The sequence below is a fragment of the Labrus mixtus genome, chromosome 14, assembly GCF_963584025.1.
Source record: "Labrus mixtus chromosome 14, fLabMix1.1, whole genome shotgun sequence".
NCBI lineage: Eukaryota > Metazoa > Chordata > Actinopteri > Labriformes > Labridae > Labrus > Labrus mixtus.
This window is the reverse complement of record NC_083625.1, coordinates 10,137,204-10,154,546: the sequence shown is the minus strand read 5'-3', so window position 1 is coordinate 10,154,546 and position 17,343 is coordinate 10,137,204. Positions and strand designations below refer to the sequence as shown.

General features: G+C 42.1%; 1 protein-coding gene across 1 annotated transcript in view; it reads right to left on the bottom strand.

Moving 5' to 3' along the window:
• dchs1b (dachsous cadherin-related 1b) overlaps positions 1 to 17,343 on the bottom strand; it is an 87,260-nt gene that overhangs the window by 4,068 nt on the left and 65,849 nt on the right. Inside the window, exons 6-28 of the mRNA XM_061056307.1 lie at positions 17,072 to 17,303; positions 16,744 to 16,980; positions 14,459 to 15,517; positions 14,014 to 14,201; positions 13,049 to 13,145; positions 12,810 to 12,967; positions 9,862 to 10,302; positions 8,895 to 9,190; positions 8,662 to 8,777; positions 6,465 to 6,704; positions 5,620 to 5,745; positions 5,302 to 5,511; positions 4,497 to 4,753; positions 4,201 to 4,407; positions 3,322 to 3,718; positions 3,082 to 3,195; positions 2,727 to 2,938; positions 2,477 to 2,628; positions 1,960 to 2,090; positions 1,551 to 1,837; positions 828 to 969; positions 556 to 727; positions 50 to 459 (exon numbers count right to left, since the gene is read on the bottom strand). Coding sequence (XP_060912290.1) covers positions 50 to 459; positions 556 to 727; positions 828 to 969; positions 1,551 to 1,837; positions 1,960 to 2,090; positions 2,477 to 2,628; positions 2,727 to 2,938; positions 3,082 to 3,195; positions 3,322 to 3,718; positions 4,201 to 4,407; positions 4,497 to 4,753; positions 5,302 to 5,511; positions 5,620 to 5,745; positions 6,465 to 6,704; positions 8,662 to 8,777; positions 8,895 to 9,190; positions 9,862 to 10,302; positions 12,810 to 12,967; positions 13,049 to 13,145; positions 14,014 to 14,201; positions 14,459 to 15,517; positions 16,744 to 16,980; positions 17,072 to 17,303 — 5,881 coding nt within the window. The remainder of the gene's footprint in view (positions 1 to 49; positions 460 to 555; positions 728 to 827; positions 970 to 1,550; positions 1,838 to 1,959; positions 2,091 to 2,476; positions 2,629 to 2,726; positions 2,939 to 3,081; positions 3,196 to 3,321; positions 3,719 to 4,200; positions 4,408 to 4,496; positions 4,754 to 5,301; positions 5,512 to 5,619; positions 5,746 to 6,464; positions 6,705 to 8,661; positions 8,778 to 8,894; positions 9,191 to 9,861; positions 10,303 to 12,809; positions 12,968 to 13,048; positions 13,146 to 14,013; positions 14,202 to 14,458; positions 15,518 to 16,743; positions 16,981 to 17,071; positions 17,304 to 17,343) is intronic.

Sequence of the window (17,343 nt, the reverse complement as noted above, 5' to 3'; positions counted from 1 at the left end):
TTTAGATTAAATGGGCAACAAGTGACAAAAAAAGAAAACCATAGCCCACCTGTAGCAGTCAACCTTATAATCTCAGTCCCAGCGGCAGCTCCCTCACTCAGTGACACAGTATATTCTGCTCTGCCGAACACCGGAGGGTTATCATTCACATCACCAATGGTTATAACCGCAGCAACACTGGAGCTCCTCTGGGGCACACCACGATCTGACACCACCACAGTGAGGTTGTAGATAGGTTTGGTTTCAAAGTCAAGCCCCTCAGCCAACAGCAGAGTTCCCACTGTCTGAAAGCCCCGCCCCTCCAGGAAGCGCACACTGCTTTCAATCTGGAAAGCGTTTCCCTCATTTCCACTGGCGAGAGCAAAGTCCAGGCCGCAGTTTTCTCGAGAAAGGTCGCTGTCAAAGGCCTCAAAAGTCAGAACTGTAGACCCTGGGATGGTATCCTCAGAGACTATAGCCCTGCAAACAGAAGGACATTGCATAAGTAAGGCCAAATATAATGGATACCCCACAATCTTCAATCTATCATACTTTACGTGGAATGTGTGGATTTACCTGTAATCTGATTGGTGAAACACAGGAGCATTGTCATTGACGTCCGAGATTTGAACCTGGATAGTGGTGAGGGAGTAGAGGGAAGGCGAACCTCCATCACGAGCTTCTATAACGATACTGACTGAGGGACGCTCAGGGTCAAACTCGGCTCTGTGGTTGATGAACAAGGTTCCTGGATACAGAAATGTGACAAGGAGTGAAGCACTGAGCTTGGAATAATTATTTTAAGATCCTTAATTGAGCAGTTAAAGTGGGACATTAAGGTTGCCTACCATTGTTTGGGTCAATGTAGAAACCATTCTGGGTTGATGACATCACTTTGTAGGTGATCTTTCCGTTCTCTCCAGAGTCCCTGTCAGTTGCTGTTACAGTGACAACTGCACTTCCTGGCGGCGTGTGCTCAGGCAGAGTTACCTGGGGTGCAGGGATATTAATAACAACATTAACAGCATAAGAGATAAATGAAAAAAATGAAAAAACATCAGATTGCATGATAAAAATACCATTAAATACCCAAACCCATGGTGAGCTGGTCAACATACACTTAACCCACATGGGGGAAATTGCATTTTATGTTTTGGTTCCTTTTTTCATGTTTTTCTTGAGACAGAGAAGTTAATATTATACAAGGTCTTTGCAACTATTCTTCAGTCAATATAGGGCAGTTAAATGTAATCATCCCTACTGTGAGCACATTGAATGTCAATGACAGTTTCAACATGGAAATGTCAACAAGTGCAATTTTCTCCTTAATGGTTGTTAAAAAACTTTAACCAGTGTATACAGAGGTCTACAACAGAAACACCAGACATCTTGTAACCCAGCAGCTAGTATGTACAACAAAACAAAGTTCACAAACAAAGGAATTACAAGGTGCGTGATATACATACTGTATACATTTAAGGTCCAAGTATGATTGTTTTGAGAATTCTGCACAACACACAATCAATTGTATTTAAATACACAAGTAAAAAAAAATCAACATGCCATCCTACCTGATAGAGATCATGGGTGAATGCAGGGGAATTGTCGTTAATATCCTCAATTAGTATTGTAATGTTAGCCTCAGTTTGGTGCTGGCTGTCTGTGGCTCTGACAGTCAGGGTGTACCACGTCTTCTCTTCAAAGTCCAGAGGGGCTGTTAGGGATACACCTCCACTGTAACGGTGAATTCCAAACTTGCCTAACGCTGTTGGGTCCAGCTGCAAGGAGTAGGAGAGGGCCGGACTGGAGTCGACGTCATTACCCGTCACAAGAGTTATCTCTGTGCCAATCAGCATATCTGATGAATGGAGAAAGAGATTGCACAAAAAACCCTCCTTAGACCCAAAAGGGGTTTGTCGTGTGACTGTGAACATTTTAAGATTTAAAGGTTAAAAATGTCTGCATATTAAAAGGACTTACTCTCTGGGATGCGGACTTCCTTGGGCAAGGGAATAGTGGGACTGTTGTCATTCTGGTCGACAATGATCACTGTTAATGTGGCCGATCCGGCCAATCGTGGACTTCCTCTGTCAGTCGCTGTAACTACTAGCCTGTGATTGGGCAGAAAAAAAAGAGGTTGTTCAAAAAGCGTACCTGTCTCTTTAGTTGCAACTTAATGACAAAATGTCAGAGTAGGGATCTGAAATCTGACGTGCAAATTTAAGCTCTAACTGCTTTAATATCTTAATCAAACTACATGAATCTCTTTACGAGCTGTCTTAACAACAACTAGCTGGATATACTATATTAGCTAAATGTGCCACATCTACAGTATTTTATTCTTTGTCTAGGTTTACCTTTGTGAATATATAATTGAATTTATCTGTACAACACCATGCAGCAGCTCCAGCATTTATTAAACCTAAAATATACATACTCAACCTGTGCACAAAAAAGCGTTGTTGGTTGTTTTTTAAAATCAAAGATCTGTTCTTACTTGGTCTGGGTAAAGATCTCCCGGTCCATGATGGCCGCTGTGGTAATGCTCCCTGTCACAGGGTCAATCTTGAACAGACCGCTCATGCCTGATGATTGGATTGAGTAGGTCACCTGACCATTTTGGCCCTGATCCACATCCTCAGCAAGCACCTGGCAGAAGGAAGAAAAATGTAGGAAGATGAGAAGTTATTTCAACCCTTATTGCAAAAGACAAAGTTCCTCATGTATTTTTTTCCATTTGAGAGTACCTGTATGATTGGCATTTCATATCCCTGTGCTTCTTTCATGTAGGCCACGTAATTCTGCAGCTGGAAGCGAGGGAGGTTGTCATTGACATCCTGCAGGATCAGGTTTATAGCCATGAAAGACGTAGAGGACACAGTTTCAGCCTTGATAACAAGACGGAGTCTGGGGGTGTCTTCAAAGTCCAGCCCCTTGGAGCTCTGCACCCTGATTTCCCCTGGAACATAAAGGTTTGATTAGATGGATAGATTCATGTGAAATGGCAGTTTGACCTGCCTTTTTTATTTTCAAAATCATTGTCTAATTGACTTTTCCAGGACATCATTTGTTACAAACTGTTTTTCTAATTGTGCGTGTCACCTGTTGAGGAGGTGATGGTGAAGGCCTGCTTTTTGTTCCCACTGAAGAGGCTGTAACTGATACCCTTACGTGTGCCATCTGGGTGTTGAGCCTGAGCTTGAGCCACAGCTGTGCCTGAATTATTTGAAGTATTACAGAGAGAAAATGTCTTTACTGATAAAGAGATGGACAAACTGTATAGAGGACAAATTGGTGATATGATAATTCTAACCCCTCAAAAAATAAGTGTTTTCGTCTAACCTTTGTCAGCGTTCTCCTGTATGCTGACGTCTCTTGCATTCCTAGAAAAGCGAATCCCGCTGTACTCCACCTCCTTCACATATATCACCACCACTCCCTGTGCAGACTGAGCTGGACTGCCCTGGTCCATGGCTTCCACTATCAGGGTCCTCTGAGCCTGGGTCAGATCCCCCAGCGGCTCTGTGGCCTGGATCTCTCCGGTCAGGGAGTTGATGCTGAAGCCCTTCACTGGCATCGCAAAACGATAAAACACAGAACCGTTTGCTCCAAAATCTTTGTCCTCTGCCTTCATGGTGGCTAGAACACGCTGAGAACGTCTGCTGGACACTTCAATGACCAGCGGATCCTGGATGAAGAAGGGAGTGTTGTCGTTGACGTCTAGGACGGTGACTGTCACCTAAAAGAAAGCGGTCGCACGTGGGTTAGATGCTTAATTCATTGCTTGTGTTTAAGAATTTGGGTTTCATATGTAAAATGTGTAATATAAATTGTTTCATTAATATTATTATAAATTCAAAAAAAAAAAGTAAGCCTATCTTAAATCCAATATGTGAATGATAACTTTTGTTTTACTTCTAAACAGCTTTACAAAAATAAGGTTCAGTCAGGTAGAGAAAGGAAGTGGATGAAATACAAAAAAGAAAAAAAAAAGAATTAATAATTGCCTCACTATAGTGCTCTTTTTAAATGTAAATCTACCTCTTCACTCATGTTTAATAACGTTGTAAAGCACCTTGAATTGCCCCAGTGTATGAAATGTGCTATACATATAAAGCTGCCTTGTCCGGTATATAAAATACTTTTATATTCATAAAAATACGTTTTTTTTTATGAACAGTTGCTCAAATAAATGCCTCAAACATCTAACCCTTCATGTACCTGAGCAGAGGAGTTCATGGGTGCAGCAGGTGATAGGTCAACAGCAAACACCTGGAAGCTGTATGATGCCAATTTCTCCCGGTCCAGAAGTGCTGACGTGGTGATAACACCAGTGTTCTCATCCACACTGAACGCGCCATGTGCCTCTTTGCTCAGAAAATACAGAACCTTCCCATTCAGGTCTTCATCAGCATCTACAGCAGCCACCTGTACAGGTGAGATATTCAGTTTGTCACTTAGACGTTTAAACAAATCGCTCATTTTTTATTCTCCTTAAAACTCTCATTTGTACTCACCTCCAGAACTTGGGTCCCCTCCGCAGCATCCTCTGACACCTCCACAGTGTAGCTCCCTTTACTAAAGACAGGGCTGTTGTCATTAACATCCAGCACTTTGACTTCCACTATCACGGTCGTGCTTAGAGCAGGGCTTCCTCGGTCTGTTGCCACCACCTCCAGGGAATATTCAGCCCTTGTCTCCCTGTCAAGGCCGCGTGAGGTGGAGAGAGCTCCTGTGTTGCCATGGAGGTGGAAATCTCCATCAGGGTCCCCAGCTAGATGGAGAATAAAAAAAGAAGAATAAGAAGACATGAAAGGGGTACATCTGTGCCAAAAATGCCCTTAAGTCAAAGTTCAGAGGTTGTCTGAAAAGGTATATGGAATAAATTGTCTTTCAAATGATTTAAGGAGCAAGCTTGGGATAACTGTATGTATGTTTGATCTTTCATGAGGGAGGAATAGAAGGTCCTATCAAAAGCTATACATCAGTACAAATGCAGTAGGTAACCACTCCTTATAATGTAAGACCTGAACAGGGTTAGAACAACTGCAGATATCACCAAAAAATGGTTTAGAAGTGTGATTTAGCTGTAATCATCACATGCATACACATCGAATGCCAATTGCGATCATCTGAAAACATTCAAACTACAACAATTTAAGATTGAAAAACATCCAAAATGACAAAAATTGCCTGTCTCTCCCAAAATATTTCCGTTCGCAACATTCGACACACCCTGTAACAGTAATTGCAGCAATTGTGGTTCACATAATCACTTTTTAAAGCCAATTCTTGGTTTCGGCAGAAAACACAGTTTCTCACCAGTGATTCTGTACTCCAGCTCTCCACCAGGACCTGAGTCAGGGTCTGTGGCCCTGAGAAAGCAGAGCTCTACAGGGGCCTGGTTCTCCGGCACCTCCAGTCCGTACCATGACTTTGCAAAAATGGGAGTGTTATCATTCACATCCTGCACCTCCACATGGACTACAGCTTTGGCAAAGTTAGGAGGCAGCCCTCCATCCCTAGCGTACACTGCGGAGTAATAGACACTGTTAGGATGATGAAATGTACAAACATGTAAAAAAGCTGAGCTGATCTGTGAGATTAAATGAGCTGAATAGTCGATGGATATCGTGGTACCGGTAAGTGTGTAGTGTTTCTGTAGCTCTGCGTCTAGCTCCCTCGTTGTAGTGATGACGCCTGTCACAGGGTTGATGATGAAGCCTTCCTCTGTCACACCTCCATACGTCACTTGGCCATTGGATCCTGCATTGTAACACACAAAAAAAAACACAAATACAAACTTATCAGAATGACACACTACAAAACAAGCAATAAAAGAGTCTACATTCAAAGTAATAAAGCAGTGACATTTACAAACACAAAGCCTCATAGAGCCGCTGGCAAGTCCTAATGAAAGGCACAGAATTACAAGGCTCTAGATGATCGTAACCACACATTTTCATTAACATGTGGTTCAGTTTAAAGGGATTTGGTTACCCAAAACCATTTATGTGTCTCTATTGTTTAGTTCTCTGGCATTCCTACCTAAATCATACTGCTTGTATTGTGCATCAGCTGTACCTTTTTATGTCTTTTTTCCTTCAGGGAATCTAGTAACGTTTCTTCCAATTTATGTTTATATATTGTGATTTCCTACAGTACAACTAAATCCATCCTTCTCAACATTATATTTAGCTCTTACTAGCTAAGGATATGGATGTGTTCAGTCCCATGCAGGATCTACAGTGATTACTTTTATATTTTGTGGAACAAACAGAAAATCTTGCTAAATATATGTGCAAATTCTACTTAGTAAGCAAAAATCCTCTGACTATTTGCTACCATAAAATGTGTTTTTCCAGGTCAGATGTTTAAAGGACATTCTCTAGTGGTCTTGTGGTCTCTACTTAAAACACAACAACATTTTTGCTCACTGAAAATACTGGTTCTGTGTACTATATAAATGTCACTCTTAGACTAACCTTGGTCTCTGTCAGTGGCGGTCACTTTCAACACTGTGGTTCCTGGTCCTTGGTTTTCCATCACCTGGGTCTCAAACTCCCCCCGCTGGAACACAGGAGCTTCATCGTTCACATCAATCACCTGCACACACAGCACCTGAGAGGTGGACAGCTGAGGTATCCCATGATCCTCTGCGACAATAGTCAGATTAAAGATCTCCTGCTCCTCCCTGTCCAAGGCTTTCAGGATGGAGAGAGAGCCTATAAGAGACACAAAGAATCAAAGACAACTCGATCAGAGCTTCATTCATTCTCATATGGATCCTGTTTGTCCTTAAATGTGCATGTTGGTGTGTTTGGCTCTGAGTGTGTGTTTGGATTAAACTTGTGAACATGTAATTTTGTGTACCTGAGCGAGGCAGGATTTGCATGCCTAAAGGAGCCGTTAAAACAAATCCCTTACAGATTTGCTTTACAAGAATTTCCACAGTAAATGAGAGAACCGCAGTTACTGCGTGCCTGTTATTCCATTTTGGTACTTTGGACACATTTAAATGTGAAAAGTGCAGTGCTTACTGTGTGAACATGTAAACACACACTCAGAATATAGAGAACAGATCATCATCATCGAGAAAAAAAAAAAGCTGCTTCTACCTAAAAACTGTGCTTATAGAAGATTTGTGTTTTTACAATTTAAAGTTAATCCTAATGTATGTCTTGTGTTTATCTGGCTTGGTCAAATACAACAGAGTAAATCCAACCCCTTCTCAAACTCTGGCTTAAGTTACAGTATCCTCCAACCGATTATATCAACACCACACACACTTTAAGCTTAATAAAAACAAGGAAATAAAGGGTATTAGTGTAAATTCAGCTTACTTGCTTTTCCTCTGAGACTTGTAATTTATAAAACAAGCAGCAGGCCAAACACATACATTTCTTGTAAAAAAAAAGTGTGAGGCTAAAGCTCTGATGTTCCTGCTGTCAGGATTCGCTAGCTCACATGTTTTAAGATGAACACAAATGGATGCAAAAGCATTCACCACTTTATCCTCTTTCTCTGAAGCATTTTTAGGTTTAAGGATACAGGATCAAACACAAAATATGGCTGTTCTCTCACTCTCTGGACTATATCAGCAAAAATGACATGAAACTTTAATTTAATCCCACTGAAGACCTGAAGGTTTTCTTAAATAAAACAACATTTCTTACTTAATTTCAGAGGGAAAAAAAGATACGTTTCAGTGTTGCAGCCAAGCTATGTTTGAAGTTGCATTCTCTTTCTTATAACTATGCAAGTTCTCAAACAGCATGACCAACGTGTTTTGTGAAGAAATGGCGGTACACATTAGAAACATTAGCTTTCAAGTGGTTAATAAAACTAGCTATAAAGCAGCTGTAACGTGAAATAAAAGAAAGTTCATGTTGGCAGAGCAGACATATAATTTATAAGCACTAATCAGGCTAATGATATCCCCCACATTAGCCTGGCAGTTTGGTAAATGTCTTCTCAATGCAATGCTAATCTACTATTACAGCTATGATTAACAATTAGCATAACCACACTGACTGAGAAACAAACCTAAGAGAAAATCAAGCCCTGTTACTACAGCTGACACTTGACAGCAATGAAGTAAAGACTTTTTTTTCCATCTGGAAGCTGCATTAAGTGTCTGTCTCCTGGTTCTTAATCCCTTCTCAGCCAGATCGGAGCACGCAAACATACTGTAACTCTAAGATTACACATTCACGTATATATAAAGATATCAAAGGCCAAGTCCAAATCCCGATTCAGTTCCCATGAACGAACCCGTCAAGAAAAGGAAAACCAAAGCGTTATTCAGGAGAGATATTGCTCTTTAAGGCATTGAATGATCATCTACCAAAGAGGGTTATGAGTGTTTTAGCAGCACTTCAGAGGGTAATTATGATGTTCTGGAAAGTTCTGTTCAGTCAAGGGGGCTTCAATGGGTAGCTGATTATATATCAATCATGAAACCCTACAGAAAAAGGCCACATTCAAGTCCCGCTGTGTTAAATCATTCTAAGCAGGATTATAAATGCACTAAATGATACACATTTTGACCAAGTCATCCCTTGATGGAGTGTTAATAGGCTATTTATGGGTAATTCCCAGTCTGCACAAACCTTGAGACATCCGTTTTAGATTAGGATATTTTTAGATATTGTGTATTACTCTTAAAAAATATGTGCTCACCAGTGTTGGAGTTCAGACTGAAGCGACCAGCGCTGTTGCCTCCCTGGATTCTGTAAGACACTCTGCCATTTTCACCTTCATCTTCGTCTCTCGCCATCACATACAAAATCACAAACCTGACAATTAAAAAAAAAAGGGATTATAAAAAACATGGCAACCACTTAGAGCCAATAAAAGTAAATGACACCAGGTAACATCAGCATTAAAAACACCTGTTAGATATCCTCACTCACCCTACAGGCTGATCCTCCATGACGCTGACCGCAGATGGAGAGCTGAAAACTGGCGCGTTGTCGTTTTCATCCGTCACAAAAACTCGCGCAGTGACGGATCCCCAGCGTCTCTGAGAAGGATCAACCGCCTGGTCTGTGGCTCGCACCACCAGGTAGAGTGACGGTGTCGACTCACGATCCAACTTCTCCCCGAAAGTTAGGACTCCGCTGACGGGGTCGAGGGTCAGGAGGTCAGGTTTGTCGGGCCAATAGTGCTCAATGGAGTAAAGTAGCTCACTGTTGGGTCCACTGCCGTCCTGTTAAAATAAGAAATAAAGACCAATTAGAAAGAGAGTGTAGAAAACGATTGAGCCAGGAAAAACACTTAATGTAGAACCTGGGGTGTGAGAACTCCATATCCAGTTTAGAAATAGGTGTTATACAAAGTTATAATAACTCATGGTGAACTGGAAATTTTTTTCCACAACTCAAAACCACATTTCACTGACGTCTTCAGTGTATGACGTTCTCTTTTTATATTTAGATAACACTTGACTTGGAAGCAATGAGATCACTGTATTAGGTGTCAAATGATTACTTATTCTAAAGAAAACTTATCTCAAACAATTTCTTTTTTATGACAATTCGAAGCCATCTTTTAAAAGAATGCTTAATATTTGAGATTCGATCTTCTTAAAAGTGAACATTATATCTTCTCTTTGTTATATCCTGCTTTAAATCATATATTTGCCAATCATCATCTGGGCGGAATTTTGGTTTGTCTTTTTCTTTTTTCTGTCATTTAAGGACAATCAATTAAAATGATAAATCAAAGTGTAATCATTAGCTACAACCTTATTCTGTTGCAACCATTAACAGAAAATAAACACACAAAAATGTCTGGTCTGATTTATGCTATTTCGTGGAAAACCTGTTCTTCAGTTAATATTTTAAAACTTCTCAGCACATAATATATCCAGACTCTCACCTCGTCCAAAGCTTGGAAGGTGTATATGGAAGCCCCTGGCTCCATGTTTTCTGGTATCACTATGGTAACAGGGTCTTCAGAGAACTGTGGGCTGTGGTCATTGCTGTCCTGCACATTAATATCCAGTTGCACCTGATGGGTGCTGGGAAACGCCTGGGAGAAGTCAGACACCTCAATCTGCAAGGTGTACCTTGAACCCTTCTCATAGTCCAGCTCGCGTACCAGGATCACATCGCCCTTTAAACGGTCCACCATGAAAGTTCCATCCAGGTCTGTTCCTCCTACCACCAGGTAAGTCACCTGGCCTTCCAATAGGACGGATTCATGCTGGTCATGAGGGCGTACGGAGCCAATGACAGAGCCTGGATCAGCTCCTTCCACTGTGTTCAGGGTCATACTGAGCATGTTGGGTTTAGGATTGGACCTGGAGGAGCTGAGGACCTGAGGGAAAGGAAACAAAGGCCAAAATGACTAACATTTATCTCAGCAATTGTTGTTTTCACCTAATTATAAGGACCCAGATTGCACTGCATCCTTACAGTATCATTTGAAAATCCTTTACTTAATCATCCAGGAACCTATCACCAAACGGAATGAAATTAACTGCAACATTTTTAGATAAAAAGCATCATGTCCTAAGAACAGGGTCATCTCCCATAGGGTGGCCTTACTTATTCAGGGGTAGCATGAAGTAGGGTGTGCACACAGGGTGTGGAGTTGCATTTATAAATTGTTTGTCTTCACTTATAGGTAAAAAGACTAGACTTCTTTTACTACTTCCTTTAAGGTATCAAACAGTTACAATTTTCCTGTGCTTAGGTTTTTTTTAATTATTTTCAAAGTTAACACAACAGAGTGGCAGCATATACACCTTCAACCTTCATTGTTTAAGGCCTTAAAAAAGCAGATGCATCTCCAAAAATTCAGAGAATAAAGAAAAAATGGAAATGTGCAAAATTGGATTCCACAAAAGCTTCAGGGAGCTGCACATGTAGGTTTGAGCTGGAGTCCTACATTTTATTTTACAGATAGCCTATCATAGTTAAGGACTACAGGTTCTTCTATGGGGTGGCCAAACAGATTACGGGGGAGCACAGGCTACCGCATTGCATTGAGAATATCAAGAGGTGCTCTGTCCCGTGTATGATACAGGATTTGATTTATTTTGCAGACAAAGAAGCTATAAGGCCAACCCCAGCCCATCCCTAAACATAGTCTTAGTGATGTAGTCTGTTTCTGCTTTCTTGTTGTTCCTATAATTACCCTCACAGGCATTCTCATTGTGCATGAAGATATTATGTGCATTGTTACAGCGAATATCTTGACCTTGCAGCATTTTGTGATCAAGATGAGAGTCAGCATTTGTGACCTGTGACCAAATAATGAAGGGTGTATTGGGGAGGGTGTACTGTAAAACTAGTGATATTCCAGCAGAGCAAGTAAGTGTAGCATCCATATGCTGTGGTCCAGTGCCAGGGGGCTTTCGCCGCTCGTTGTTACAGCCGCAAGCTTCTATTTTGTTCTGAGGCAGATCAAAGAGCTCTAAAGACTGCAAACAAAAGCAGATTTTAACAAGCTCTTGCATCATCATCCAAAAATCTATGCATGCACCATCCCCTGCTTTCTTTACCAACATTTAATAAAAAAAATTATATTTTGGCAATTATATGAAAAGGATAAACTTATAAGAGGAAAGGGGTAATTTGAATGCATAAGCCTTATGTGCTGACCAAATGTGCAGACATTTGCAGTTAAAAACCACAAATCTTCCTGTTACAGAGTTCTATTTTTGGGAAAGATAGAAAACAAAACCATACCGAGCCATGAAACAAACTGGAGCAGCGATTTGACAATTCAAATGAATTTTAGTAACTTAGAAAAATGTATCCAACAATGTTTGCATAAAGCATGACTGGGCCCCAGTTCCAAGGTGTGATATGCCTATTTACATCCTGAGGGTTTCAATGACCTATTCTGCGATGCTTTAACAGTGAAGGCAACTGTACCCCCTTGTGTTCCCCCTCTACTGTTTCCCCAACAAACGGTGGTGAATCCTGTGTCTGATTATAGCCATAGCTATAGTGCGTGAGATGTTATCTTAAAAGCATTACCTGGAAATGTTATCTCAGAAGAGGTTTGAATGTGTGTGTATCTCTGCTAGCTACCGTGCAGTAGCGTGTATTCCTTCTCTCTCTCCCTGTCTTTCCTTTTCTTTCTTTCTCTGTGTTGTTCCATGCAGCTGGCTCTCTTTAAATCTCATCTGGGAGCATTTGATTCCAAGGTGCCTGTTTCCTCTCTGTCTAATCTTGGAGTTGCACAAGCAGGTTGAAGGGAAATCTAAGGCAAGCTCTCCTGCTGTAATTAGCATCCTTTTCCTTTCTCAAATCACATCACATAAAATCACCAAGCTTAAACCTCCACAGTCAAAGCAAAAAACCATAACACTTCTCTGTGGCTTTTTTTTTCTTCCCACTGTTGCATTCCTGATACTGCATGCAGATACGCAGGGTTGACCCTCATGCTGAAAGTTCAGGGCAATAACTCAGACCAGACCAGCTCCCTCCTGCAGCTCTGGGTTTCTCACCTTGGGTTTCTGTTACCTCACTAACCTTTGGAGCAGGAAACACACAGTAGATTGAAGAGATGCTTTTGTTTGTTCAGGCACAGGTTCAGCTTCTCTCTTTCTCATATTTACCTCCTTTTCCAATTCCTGTGACAGTTATACTGTTCGTTTGTGCACAGTTTGAGGAAATTACTCACAGCAAGGAATGTAAAAGGACTGAGGTAATGAGTGGATGTGACAGTTTTAGTTTTGGTCACCGCATTAACCTTTGTTTCCGCTTGGCTGGTGCCTTTTGGAAACTTTTTGCAGACTAAAAATGTGTCGCTTTTTAACATGCACCCTGGAGATATATCGGGATATATACAAATATGCAGCTTATGTTTACTTGTATCCGTAGCTGGCAGGTGGAGCTGAGGCCCGGTGTGCCGTGGTCAGCAGCAGTCACAGTGAAGGCATACTCGGGTCGCTCCGCCCATCTTAGAGGGGAAGCTGTTCTCAGCTCGCCACTGGTCGGGTTAAAGGAGAAACGCTCTGCTCTGGATCCTACAAAAGGATAGCAACAAACATGGTCATCAGCTCAAAGTCAAGGTTGTGAAGATGAAAAAGGGGATTCATGATACCCACCTGATAAAGAGTAGTATACAGTCCCATTCTCTCCCTCGTCAGGGTCTTTAGCTGTCACTGTGCCTACGGCTGTCCCAGAAGGGAGACCCTCCATCACCTATAAAGGAGAGTTATTGACGTCAATTCACATGTCTTTTTTTCACACACTGCCCTTTCTACATACAGAATGATCATTATGATGACACCTAACTCCTATCATGTCTTTGTTTTCTTTTCTAGGACCATGATTGTTTTGGTTTAAAAAGAAGTTGTTTATTGTTGCTTAAAAATCAAATAATAAGACTTGACAAACTTCGAAAGTGGAAGGAAATCTTGTGGTCAAAAAAGAAGATTAATCTCCTGCTGTCAGGAAATTGGGATTAAATCAGACACTTTCTAAAACATGGGCATAGCCTCAGTGATATCATGAATTGTTTTTTAGTAAGTCATGAAGCCCAACGATGGCCGTCACCAAAGAAATACCCATCTCTACCCAACTTTTGAGTAACCTAAAAACAGGTCAAGAGGTTGAGCTGCTGAGGCAGGCCTAAAGCCTCCTGGCCAACATCTGCAACACGCACACCTGTCAGTCAACTCAGCCGCACCCATAGATACGCAAATGTGTGCATTATACTCTTGGCCCTCACGTTATCAAAATGGATGAGTAATAAAAAATAAATCTGCCACTGTACAGATTTTTACCAATGAAGAAATCAGCTATTAAGATCCAGAAGTCATTTTTGGACTAGCATGTAAACAAGTTTATTTCTGCTGTCAAAGTGGGGATTTTAATATCGATCTAATGAAGACTCCTTGGTTTTCTAAACCAGCCTTAAATGGAAACTCAAGGAACTGCAGTCGTTTGCCTCTCACATTAACTTTATTTTGTAACACTGGAGGTTGCCACTTGGAAAGGGCATTACAAATCATGCTCTATGATCTAAAACCTTCTGTTTGGTCTTCGGTAATAATCATCTCCATCTCACCTGAAGCAGCAGCTCCCTGTCCGGCCTGGCGTGTGAGAAACTGGGTGCATGGTCATTTTCGTCCATTATAGTGATGTGAGCGGTACCAGTGGCACTGCGAGGAGGCGTCCCCCCATCCTGTACGACCACAACAAGCTGATAGCTGGACTGCTGCTCTCTATCCATAGCCAGGCGGGTGCTGATCTCGCCTTAGGAAAAGAGAAGGAGAGAAGGCCTTAGCTTGCAATACTCGCAGTAGTTAGGGAGTCATTACCATGTTAATTTGAATTGACAAACTGCAAATATAAATTCCTCTAGGGTAATCATGCTGTAATTAGTGCTGTTTATGTAGTAAATACATTTCATCAAGTGAAACACAAATACAACAAACTGCATAATGTAATCATAGTATAAACTGTTGTTATCTCAAATGGATACAAGGTAAATCATGGCGTTCTAACTTTACCTGTTTGTGAGTTAATCTGAAAGTGTCTGTCAGAGTGCAGCAGCCTGTAGGTGAGTCGAGAGTTCAGTCCTGCGTCTCTATCCGTAGCAGACACCCTGCCAAAGCCAGTCCCAGCCAACAGGTTCTCCCTGACAGCCAGGAAGACCCTCTCCTGGCTCAGTCTTGGGGAATTGTCATTCTCGTCAGTTACCGTCACCCTTACTGCTGCACTGCCTGTTCTTCCCATACCTCCAGGGCCTGAAGTAGCTAGAACAGTCAGCAGGTACATGTCTTTGACCTCTCTATCCAAAGAACTCCGAACAAACAGCCAACCACTGTCAGGCATGATGCCAAAGCCTGCAGCGTCACCGTCAGGCCTGAGGCGGTAGGAAATAGTGGAGGCAGAAGACGAGGAGGAGCTTCCACCATTCCCAGAAGCCTCTCTGTTCAGGGCTCGAACCTGAAGGAAACGTGTGTTTAGGGGTGTGTTTTCCCGCAGCTCCACGCGGTAGGTCAGGGTGTCAAAGTTGGGACCTTGTGCATCCTGCGCCTGGATATGGACCACAAGGGTGAAGGTGGAGCTAAGCTGAGGGGCTCCACCATCCTTTGCGACCACCTGCAGGTCATAGCGTGGGACACTTTCATATGAGAGACTCCCGATCAGACGCACCTCTCCGCTTCCGCGGTCAACACCAAATGTCCTCTGTCCACTGCTGCCCGCAGCTCCGGCAGAAACTAGGTCAAAGCTGAGCTGACCGTTATGACCGGAGTCCTTGTCGGTGGCCTGAATGGTGTAGATAACGGTCCCCATTTTGGTGATCTCAGGTAGAAGCAGGGACTCTGATGAGGAAGGCAGGAAAGTTGGAGCATTGTCGTTGACGTCTGAGATAGTTATCCGCACCCGGCTGGTTCCGTACGCTGGCGGAGAGCCGAAGCGCGCCTGGATCTCCAGGTCGAGACTGGAGCAGGTTTCGTGGTCCAGTGGGAGGGCAGTGCGGATGGCACCAGAGGCGCTGTCCACTGTGAAGTAACCATCTGGGTCCCCGGAGGAGATGGAGTAGAAAATATCCTTAGTACCACCTGCATGAAGGTCAAAAAGGAAGACAATGAGAGTGAGTTAATGACAAAGGGCCTGCGGATTTAAATGAAACCTTAAAGAGATCTGTCAGAATATTGAAGTTACAATTTTAAAATGCTTCATTGTTCAGTTCATGCATAAAGAAAAGAGGCATCAAATAATCAAATTTTAGATCTGAAAATGGGAAAATAATTGAATAAATAAACAAATATAATAGTAGATGGGACAGAAGGAGTTTCAATAGCCTGCATACAGCTGCTGCTTATCTACTCATCTTTAGCTAAAATAATACATACCTCTCTGGGGAAGGGACAAAAATATTGGTTTTGCAATAATACAGCTCTTTAAATCTCCTCCTCATGGTGATTTTTATGACATTAATGAGTGTAACGTGAATAGAGGTAAACTGGCTGAAGGAGAAGTTGACGGCAGTGCAAAGAAGTTCAGAGATAAAGCATTGAGTAAATATATGAATACTACACTTTTCCGTTTAAGGGATATTTTGTATTTTTTATTGAATCAGACACTATGATGTATCATTATATGATTGTCCTACAATACATCAATCGACACAAAATCACTGTTTTATGTTAACATTGTTATTGTGGGCCACGTTGCCGATATTGTATCGTGTCTTGAAGTACCTTTCCATTCCTTCCCTTACCCATTACACACCAAAAGAAAACCCATCAGTGATCCATACCAATGTTTTGGATTCAGGGAGACACTGTGTTTACAGCTCATTAAAGTGTTACGAAGAGATGAATTCACTACAGATTTACAATAAGATAGAATCACTCACTGTAAGCTTTGACCTGTTAACACAGACACAGATAATGGTTTCCCTGTCCACTTCACCACTGAGAAAAATCAGACAGACTCCCACTCAAGACCCCAAACAAATCCAGCCTCAGTCATTCATTCTGTCTGGCCAAAGTGAAAATAATCCTCAGTAAAGCCAGCACTGTGTGATGGATGGGATTTCTCACTGAGTGTGTTGCTTTGTACAAGTGCTGAAGTAAGAGGTAGGACGTCACACACTCTGCTGCCCATTAGTGCATTTTTGCGCTGGCACTTACAAGAAAGTTGAAACCAGGTAGACCATATTAAACAACTTCCCCCTGGCAAATCATGTGGAGCACATTTGGACAACAAAGCGACTACAGACAGAATAGATATCTTAAAAAAAGGAGAAAATACTTCAAGTGATGACTTCACTGGTCCTCACCTGTCTTCGTAGAAGCACGTACGACTCCCAACGCCGTCCCCCTCAGGACATCCTCAGACACAGTGAAGAAATACTGGGCCTGCTCGAACACCGGAGACGCCACTGAACCTCCAACCACGCTCACGTTCACCCGGGCATTGACAGGCGCTGTCAAGCCACCGCCATCCTCGGCTGATATCACCATGGAGATCACTGTGTTGGCTTTGCCGTGGAGTGAGCGTGAGAGAGAAATCACACCTGGAGAGGAGGAAACCAATAACTCTATAACGTTTGTTGTAAGATTTCAAAAAAAAAAAAAAAAGTTGTGAGACATTGCACAAACTCCTACCTGTGTCCTTGTTGAGAGTGAAGAAAGCAGAGCCCCCTCCAGGTATCGTGCGGTAGGTCACCCTCCCGTTTTCCCCAGCATCTGGATCATTTGCCGTCACCTTGACAACAGAGGTTCCCGGGGCACTGTGGGTACTGAGACTGACCGTGTAGAGGACTGGATAGAAAGCAGGTCGGTTGTCATTTATGTCCACCACAGTGACTCGAACACGCGCTACCGAGCTTAGACCACCCTAGAATAAAATAAAATTAAAACTTGGATTAGATTTTTAA